Genomic DNA, 10,203 nt, shown 5'->3' with positions numbered 1-10,203 from the left:
AAGAAGCGTGACGTCAGAAGCAGGGCGGCGAGCCTCGCGCGAGAATTCCCTTCCCCTTGGAAGGCCCGTGCAAATTCTCCGGAAGCGGAATAGTTGTTGCTCGCCTGGGCAACCTCACACTGCTCTCTGCTGGCTTCAACGAATCCTCACCCCCTAATTGGAAAGCAAGGGGCGAGAAAGGCTTTAATGCGAATCTCTGGGAAGGGCTAAAAGCTTGGGAGATCCCGTGCCAGTGGGCACCTTGGCACCAGCACGATTCCCCAAATGTTAGGGTTGACGAGCGGAAACGTTGACGGATAAAATCAAAAATTCTTAGGGGCAGCTGAAAACTTGTACTGAGGACAGCGCCCATTTCTTTAACTATGTAACTAATAGGAATCGCGAAAAGGTTCAAACGATTGGACTGGCATCTGTCAGAAATGGTGTGGTAGGGTCTGCTTGGGGTGGGGTTGGACTAGATGACCTACAAGGTCCCTTCCAACTCTGTTAATCTGTATCTGAAGCAACACAGGGGAGAAAGCAGTGCCTGTAAAAGGTACGAAGATTCTTTACATTCTTTATATTCCTATATGAGTCTTACTAACCTGTCGATGCAGCCTAACTGGCAATTGCAGTTTATGGTGATGAAGGGTATTATATAGAGCAACATACCTTTGTTCCCAAAGCCTAAACTTCACTTACACAGCAATAGCTCTGACTGGGCAGGAAAAAGATTTACAGGTTGTGATAAATGTGACTGCAATATGGATGCAGGGTGCAAAAGATGAATTCTGCGTTAAACTTCCGTAAGAAAGAATCTGAAAAATGAAACTGCTTTATGCCATTGTACACATCCTTAACACTATTATATAGATTCATAACACAGCAGTTGTACTGTTGAAGCTTGAAGGGGATCCTTAGTGCAACGAAAGGCAGCCAAAGGTATAAGGAGGTTTTCAACTTTTCAGTCTGAAAAAAAGAAGAAAAAAGTACAGAGAAATGTGAATTTCTCTATCCCAATGATGCACGGATTGGAGAAAGCAAACACAGCATTTTTTCTTTTCCCCTGTACAAATGTATGACTTGAAGACATTCAACATCACAAAACAATGCTGGCAAAGATAAACATTTCTCATAAAACATAGTGAAGCCATGCAGTGACATAGTCCCTCCTTCATACAGCTTTAGCTGGGAATTAGACAAGTTTATGGAAGAAAAGACTATTTGAATACCAGTTTTAGAGGAGAGGAGTGTGAAAAAAGCACATTGAGCTTCCCAGAAACATTTTGCTGGCTAGGATAGGAAACAACACCCTTTGGATATTAATCTGATCTGACGGAGCTCTTGCATTGTCCTGTATTGGTTCTTTAATTAATGCAGATTTAATAATATTCTATAGTTTTAATCCAAATTATAAAATGCCTCTTCTCATCATTCCTATCACCCATCTCCTCCCACTTATGACTGCAGGACTGTAACTGTTGCTTGTATCCTCACGATTTATATTGATTGTTCCCGATTGCTTATTTGTACCCTATGACTCTCATTAAGTGTTGTACCTTATGATTTTTGACGAATGTATCTCGCCTTTTTAAGTACACTGAGAGCTTATGCACCAAAGACAAATTCCTTGGGTGACTATTCACACTTGGCCAATGAAGAATTCTATTCTATCCGTACTTGGATGTAGATACGATTGAAAAGTCTAAAACAACTCTCCCCAAAATAAAAATTAAAAAAACAAAAACAAATCGAACTTCGGGCATCCAAATATCTTGCAATTTTAGATGGAGGAAATGGGTTTGGACTTTTTAGTCGCTCCAGACCACAGAAGGCGCCGTGCCGCATTAGGGCAGGCGTCTTTCTGCAATCCGTCCGACGCTTAATCCGGCCTTGTTTTCCCATTACCGAAACGGACTCGCCCCCTGGATGTAGAAACTCGGGATAATTGTGTAGAGAAGGCAGCGGCCAGCAGAGGGCTCGGGTTATAATATCGCGAAGGAGCCGAAGGGAGTCCAGGCGGCGCTTCCTTCGCTGTGTTCCCAGTGCGGCTGACCTGAGCTTTTCAGGCAGGAATTTGGGAACGCTGCACGGAAACCTCGGAGGGAGGCAGGCGGCTACTCCTGCAGTCCCACGCAACCAGCCGAGCAGAGTCGGCTCAGAGTCCCGCGGCGTCGCCTCCCCCGACCGGAGTGAGAAACTGGCCAAGGGCCGCGGCAGCCATTAAATCCTTCCTGCGCTGTTGTGTGTAGAGACGGGACTGCGGCTGTCGAACACCCAAGGCGAACGAGAGGTAAGGAATCAACTGGGCAGAAAATGGAGTTTGATCAGGAAATGGGGATAGAGACGGTGGAGGATTTATAAATAAACATATTCCGCTTTCCCAATCTGATCTGAGCTGGATGCAGAGAGGCGATCGACATTCTGGGGTTGCACTTCTCCGAGAATCACCGAATGTAAAGATTGGGAGGGTTTTTGCAGATAGCAATATTAGCATTTAGACTTATATACCGCTTCATAGTGCTTTACACCCCACTCTAAGTCTTGTCTGACAGGAGTTGATCTCCCCAAGCCACGATTTGTTGGACAATGTTTGAGTTTGCGACCAGAACCAGCTTGGTTTAGTGGTTAAGGCATCAGGCTAGAAATTGGGAGCTTGAATTCTAGTCCCGTTTTAGGCATGAAAGCAGGCTGACCTTGGATCAGTCACACTCTTTCAGCCCAACTTACCTCACGGGATTTGTTGCTGTGGGGAAAATAGGAGGAGGAAGGAATATTAAATAAAATAATAAAACTTGGGATATAAATGTAAATATAAATCATGATTTTAAAAAGTGCAGTGGTTGGATTGCCCCCGTGCCACAAAGAAGCAAATGGTAGAAAACCTCAGGCCTCGCGCCTGGAGCTTATCCACGTTTCATAAATCAATAAATCTTAAATCCCCTTTAATAATAAATAATAAATCCCCTTTAGACAAGGAGAAGATATAGGGGAGGCTCGTCCCATTTGCAGATGACACAAGCTGTAAAAGATGGTTAATACTGCAAAACACAGGCTGGGAGTTCAGTAGCATCTGAGAAACACAAACAGTTTAAGTGGGAAGAAATGTGGAGTTTTGCAGTTAGGTAAAACTGCAAGAAAAGTGGTCCCTTCCTTGGCAGTAGTACTTAAGAGAAGGATTGGACATTGACCACAGATTAAACACAGCCAGCAGGGTGATACAGCTGCCAAAAGAACTGATGCAGTCTTAGACTGCAGCAACAGAGATACAGTGTTGAAATCAAGGGAAAGGTTATCTCTGCTCTATGCTACATTGGTTAGACTGGAATACTGTTATCTACCAGTAGTTCTGGTCATTACAATCACAAAGAAATTCAGGAATTGGAAAGAGTGTAGAAAAGAGTGTCAGAGTTTATGAGAGGCTTGGGTACAAGATATCTTCCAACCCCATTTCGGCTTAGTGTGATTAGATGAAAATAGGTCCAATTGACTAACCTGTGTAAGTAATATACTGCCCAGTGTTGAAGCCAGAGTTTCATTAAAAAAAAAACCACTGCTAAATTTAAAAAAGCTACCCATTTATTGTAATGACCCACCAGTTTCTTATTTAGAAGAAAAGGATATAAAATTTCTAAATCACCTCATTGGGGGTCCAGGCCACTTCCCACAGCCTAGATACCATATTTTTTTGGAGTATAAGATGCAGCGGAGTATAAGGCGCACCAAGATTTTGAAGTGGCAAATTAAAAAAAAAAAGATTTTGCACTCTGCAGACCTCCCAAAGACGGCCCGTTTTTCAGAAAAACGGGCCCATTTTTTTCCCCAAAAAAGGCATGAATAGCCTTTAGGAGGCTTGTAGAGTGCCGGGAGGCAGGGGGGGACGAGGACGAGCAAAAAAGGCCAGTTTTTCACAAAAATTAATTGTCAAAAAAGGGCATGTATATCCTTTAGGAGGCTTATAGAGTGCTGCTGGGGGCTGGGGGGCAAAATTGAACAAAACGCAGCCTGTTTTTCACTCATTGCTGCCCTCCCCAGCCCCCAGGAGCACTCTGAAAGCCTCCTAATAGCTACGCACGGCCATTTTGGTGAAGGGGCGGGGTTTCGGGAGGTAAAAAATGCTGTATTCAGTGTTTAAGACACACCCAGATTTTTACCCTCTTTTTTGAGGGGAAAAAGGTGCGTCTTCTACTCTGAAAAATATGGTATGTTTCAATTAAACAGGTATCATTAGCAAGATAAAGTCAGCTGTTTCATGTATATCTTTGAAACCTGGAGCTAGGCTCAGTCCAGCCATCAGTTAAGCCACATGAATAGTGACAAACATTCTACAGCTTTATACCCAGAGTTGGTATCAGCTGTGGATGAAAACCTGTTGCACATTTGTCCTTTCAAAAAACAATCATTGCAGTAGCTTGGAAATTGGAATAAAAGGAGTAATACTGTCACCTGTCACGACAACAATAGGAGTATCAAAAATGCTACAAATAGACAAAACCAAGAGGCAGTACATTAAATTTACAGGCAATAAAGTGTCAACAAAAGCCGAAGGCTTTTAAAGTTATTTAAATAAATCATCTTGGGTTGCTGATGGCATGCAAGCAGGGAAGGAAATAATGTGATATATGGAGGCAGCAAGTTCTGCAGATGAGTTGCTATCATAGAGAAAGGGCTTGCAACATTAGGACACAACGAGTGATCTTAAAGACAGGCAGATTCACAAGGGACTTGGTACCACTTTCTGTACCTTGATAACACTCACAAAGAAACTGGCAGCCATTAAAACTGTAATAGTTAAATAGTTACATGAAGCCAATATATTATCCTATTCAAAAATTTAATAAAACTTTCTGAGTGGTTTACTGGGTGGCCCAACACAGAAATTGTTACAATAGTGTAGCCAAGATATACACAATTTGCACAATCCTATGGTCATGTGACCAAGTTTTATGATGGCTTTGCCAAAAATTGACATTTTGTTTTTGGCCAAAGCGCGCCATAGTGAATAATGAGTTCACTTAACAACTGCCACAAAAACAGTGTAAAATTGGGTTTGGTTACATACCCGTTCCATTTTTACAACTGTTGCAACTTACGACCATAATGGTTAGACTCTGTTATGGCTGTATTGTGAAGAATACCTGTATTCCCAGTCTATAAACCAGTTCCAGTGAGTCCCTTCCTCTAACTCTTACAGAATTCTAGTCTCTTGCATTTTCAATAGCTGAAATCCATCTTGACTTTGGTATACTTTGAGTTAGAGAATAATTTGTCATTTGTTACTCTGCCTCCGTTTGATAGCACCCAAACAATGTATGCATCAAATTCGATAAGAACAAATCTTCAGAGCAATGTCGTGGTCTGCCAGTGGCCAGTGGCCAGTGGAGCTGGCAGCAGATTCGGACAGTGAGGAGGTTGGGGAGAAACCTGGGCCAGTCCTGGAGTCTGGGGAAGGCTCTGATGAGGGCTCTGTGTCGGAGGCAGAGTGGGGGCCAGGGCCGTATGCCAGTTATAGGCCGCCTTCAGAGGCAGACATCAATGAGGCAGAAGAACAGCTGGAGCCTGTTCCCAGTGTGCGCATGCGCAGAGTTGCCAGATGAAGGGAACCGCTAAAGAATAGGGGTAGACTTGGGAGTAAGACCACAGGTGGATGCTGAATGGCCGCTCCCAAAGGAAATAAAAGAGGAGCAAAAGGGGAGTGGAGTTTGCAGGAGACAATTAGTTTGCTTAATTGGTTCATAACTCTCCGAGACTCCTTGCCAAGTTTTGCAGATAGCCTGTTAGCTCTCCAAGCCAGATAAGGTCTGTGACTATAAATCCTCCCTTGAAAGGCTTTACTGGATGTGAATGAGCAGAATTCATAGTAAATTAATAAAAAAGGGTTTTGGGGGGGGGGACCAGGAGTTTGCTTCATGTTCTTAGGAAGCCTACGTCAGAACAAGCAGTAAGAGCATAAATATGCTCAGAATACTTTAAAATCAGAAAATGTGGGGCTGGATACATCACACTGTGGTTCCTAGCACAGCATAACATCTTTCATCTTCATTTTCTCTTCAGCTGTTGACAAAATGTTGACCCAGGAAATCAAGACGACCTTTAAACAGGAAGAAGAGGAGAAGGTACAGCAGCAGGGGGACCCCTTGAAGGACTTTAGAGAAGTGCAGAACACACCTGAGGAACGTGCGGTCCAGAAGAAGCACAACTGTTCCATCTGCGGAAAGAATTTTTGCCGCCGCTCAGATCTTGTCCGACACCAGAAACTCCACTCGGGAGACAGGCCCTTCACCTGCACCAAGTGTGGGAAAGGATTTGTCCAGAGCACCCACCTCATTGCCCATCAGAAGAGCCACACCCGAGAAAAGCCCTACTATTGTCCTCACTGCGGGAGGAGCTTCAATCAGATCTTGAACTTCACCAGGCACCAGAGGACTCACTCCCAGGAGCCCCCTTTCAAATGTTCCGACTGCGGGAAAACCTTCAGCCGCAGCTCCAACCTGATCATGCACCAGAGGACGCATACGGGAGAGCGACCCTACAAATGCTTTGACTGCGGGAACAGCTTCAGTCGGAGTTCCACCCTGGTGACTCACCAGAGGACCCACACCGGCGAGAAACCTTTTAAGTGCCAGGACTGCTGGAAGAGCTTCGGCAGGCGCTCCACCTTGGTCATGCACCTGCGGACTCACACCGGGGAAAAGCCCTACAAGTGCTCCGACTGCCCTGAAACCTTCAGCGTGAAGTCTGGCCTTCTGAGTCACCAGAGAATCCATATGACCGAGAAGCCCTACCTGTGCCTGGAGTGCGGCAAAAACTTCTGCCGCAGTGCGGACCTCATTATACACCAGAGAATTCACACCGGGGAGAAACCCTATCAGTGCAACGCCTGTGGCAAGAAATTTAATACGAATTCCCACCTGGTGACCCATCAGAGGATCCACACGGGAGAAAAACCCTACAAATGCCCCGAATGTGGGAAGAGCTTTTCTTATAGTTCAGTCCTGGTGGGTCATCAGAGACTGCACACGGGAGAGAAACCTTACGCGTGTCTTGAGTGTGGGAAGACTTTCCGTAACAATTCGCATCTCATCACTCATCACAGAGTGCACTCAGGAGAGAAACCTTACACGTGCCCGGAGTGTGGTAAAAATTTTAGTGTAAGTTCAAATCTTACAAAGCATCGGAAAATCCACGAGAGAGAGACATCCTTGAAATATTCTGAGTAGGAAACGCCAGTGGATGGAATTCCGATTAACTACTCAAGATGCTTAAAAAGAAGATAAAAATATATATATGGCTTATTCGGGAAATTCTGCTAGAAAGTCCAAATGTTTGCAGTAAGGTAAAGGTTCCCCCGCATACGCGTGCTAGTCGTTCCCGACTTTAGGGGGCGGTGCTCATCTCGGTTACAAAGCCGAAGAGCCAGCACTGTCTGAAGAAATCTCCATGGTCATGTGGCCGGCATGACTAAAAGCCGAAGGTGCACGGAACGCTGTTACCTTCCCACCAAAGGTGGTTCCTATTTTTCTACTTGCATTTTTACATGCTTTCGAATTGCTAGGTTGGCAGACGTTGGGACAAGTAACGGGAGCTCACTCCATTACACGGCGCTAGGGATTTGAACCGCTGAACTGCCGACCTTCTGATGGACAAGCTCAGTGCAGTGATGGGATTCATCCAGTTCGCACCATTTTGGGAGAACCGGTTGTTAACTTTCTGAGCAGTTTGGTGAACTGGTTGTTGAAAGAAATCATTAGGGCAGAGAACTGGTTGTTAAATTATTTGAATCCCACCATTGGCTGAGTGTCTTAGCCACTGAGCTACCGCATCCCTACGTTTGCAGTAGGGAAGGCCAAAATGAAAGTAGACATAAGATAGCAAAGAATGTACAAGTAGTCCTAGACTTATGACCACAATTGAGCCCAAAATTTTCGTTGCTAAGCAAGACAGTGAAGTGAATTTTGTCCCATTTTATGACTTTTCTTGCCACAATTCTTAGTGAATCGCTGCAGTTGTTAAGTTAGTAACATGGTTATTAAGTGAATCTGGCTTCCCCGTTGTCTTTGCTTGTCAGAAGGTCACCAAAGTTGATTACAATACCCCAAGACCCTGCAACCGTCATAAGTACATGCCAGTTGCCAAACTTCTAATTTTGATCATGTCACCATGAGAATACTGTTAACAATAGTGTGAAAAACAGTCATAAGTCACTCTTCTCAGTGCTATTGTAACTTTGGGCAGTAAATGAATGGTTGTAAGTCAAGGACTACCTGTATGCCTTATCTTGTATGAAAGGATTTCATTATTAAAAGATCCCTGATTTTTTTTTAAAAAAATCTCTTTAAGAACGGGATGTGATGAGGAAGATGTATTAAGTTCAGATTCTGCAACAGGGAAACAAGCATGTTTTTCTTTCTCTCCAAAATAATGTAACACAAAAAAAGTATATTTGCATACTTTCACTTGCTTACTTGCTATTGCAAAATCCTAATTTTTAAGATATTGTGGAAGCCTAATATATGGAAATTATGGAAAGATACAGTAGCAATAGGGAGAGGGGCTTTTTTGTGTGGCAAAGCTACACATTTGGGGGATTCCAGTTGTTTAGGACAGTCATCAAGAAGTGTCAATCAACTGTGAGGCAAATAGTTCAAAATACTGTTGGAACTTAAAATGTCTGATTCGGTTCTGCTGTAGCTGCTATGCTGTTAAGCGGCTTGAGCGTTGCATCAGCAGAAAGGCAAGATATGATAAATAAAGATGGTCTTTTTACTTAGCTGCCAACAGTGTAGGCTACTGTGTGAACCTTAACAGTTTTTATTTAATCCACCAAGGAAGATGAAGATGTGCAAAATAAAATGAATCCCCCCCCCCAAACTAAATCCCTAATAAGACCTAGCTTTCTTTAATTTTTCTGAGCTCATAGGCCACTGAATTATCTATGCAGCCTTGAGGATTACAAAGCTAGTTTCATTCCAGCATTCCTAATTTCCGTGTCAAGATACCTGCTTTTGCTGTCTGGATGTGAAAGTCACAAATGTAATAAATTGCTATTGATATGCTCTTAATTTTTTGCTGACGCACAAAGCTAACTCTGTTGTTGTTAAGTGTATCAAATCGCTGGAAAACTTTGCTTGACAGTATCATGGCAAAGAAACTAGTGTACAGGTAGTCCTCGACTTATGATTGACAGTGGAGCCCAACATTTCTGTGGCTAATGCAGTTGAGTAAACTATGCCCCAATTTACGACCTTTTTTTTGGCCACAGTTGCTAAGCAAGTGACTGCAGCTGTTAAGTGAATCCTAAGGTCATTAAACAAACTTGGCTTCCCCCATTTACTTTACTTGCCAGACGCTGGCTGGGAAGGTTGCAAGTGGGGATCACATGACCCTGAAATAGCACAGCTGTCACAAATACATGCCAATTGCCAAGAACCTAAATTTTGATGGTGTGACCATGGGGATGTTGCAATGGTTGTAAGTGTGAAAACTGGTTGTAAGCCACTTTTTTCAGTGCCATTGTAACTTAGGTCATTAAATAAATTGTTGTAAGACAACGACTACTTGTAGTTCACACATCGTGCCAAGCCTTCATTTTTGTTTGCTTTTGGCCTAGGGTGGTGTGTGAACCCAGACAATGGTAGCTTGTTTAATAGCAACAGTGCTAGACTTACATATCACTCCGTAGTGCTTTATACCAGTGGTCCCCAATCTTTGCGGCTTGGCAGCCCACCTTGATGGCGGGCGAGAGGCGAACCGGGCTGTGCGAGTGGCGGGCTGGCGCACACGTGCATGTACAAACTGCTCGATTAGTTGAGCTACGCAGACGTGCATGTACGCAATGGCCCGCCACTCATGAGTCGAGCTGCACACGCTCTGGCCTGCTGTTCGCATGGCCCGGTTGCTAATAGGCGATGGCCTGGTAGAGAGTGGAGGCCTGCGGGGTTGGTGATCCCAGCTTTATGGCGCTCTCTGAGCGATTTACAATGTCAGCCTATTGCCCCCAACAACCTGGGTCCTCGTTTTAGGATGGAAGGCTGAGTCAACCTTATACAATACAATGCAATGCAATACAATACAATACAATACAATGCAATACAATACAATTGCAGAGTTGGAAGCGACCTTGGAGGTCTTCTAGTCCAACCCCCTTCCTAGGCAGGAAACCCTATACCGTTTCAGACGGATGGCTATCCAACATCTTCTTAAAGACTTCCAGTGTTGGGGCAT

General features: G+C 44.1%; 1 protein-coding gene across 1 annotated transcript; it reads left to right on the top strand.

The window, feature by feature from the left end:
• Positions 1–1,977: 1,977 nt before the first annotated feature.
• LOC309388619 (uncharacterized protein) lies at positions 1,978–8,850 on the top strand. Its single transcript, XM_081946059.1, has 2 exons — positions 1,978–2,272; positions 6,034–8,850. The coding sequence occupies exon 2, from the start codon at positions 6,045–6,047 to the stop codon at positions 7,197–7,199; it is 1,155 nt and encodes a 384-aa protein (XP_081802185.1). The 5' UTR covers positions 1,978–2,272; positions 6,034–6,044; the 3' UTR covers positions 7,200–8,850.
• Positions 8,851–10,203: the final 1,353 nt, after the last annotated feature.

This window comes from Natrix helvetica (assembly GCF_964273705.1).
Source record: "Natrix helvetica genome assembly, chromosome: 1".
Taxonomy (NCBI): domain Eukaryota; kingdom Metazoa; phylum Chordata; class Lepidosauria; order Squamata; family Natricidae; genus Natrix; species Natrix helvetica.
This window is presented reverse-complemented; position numbering and strand designations above follow the sequence as displayed.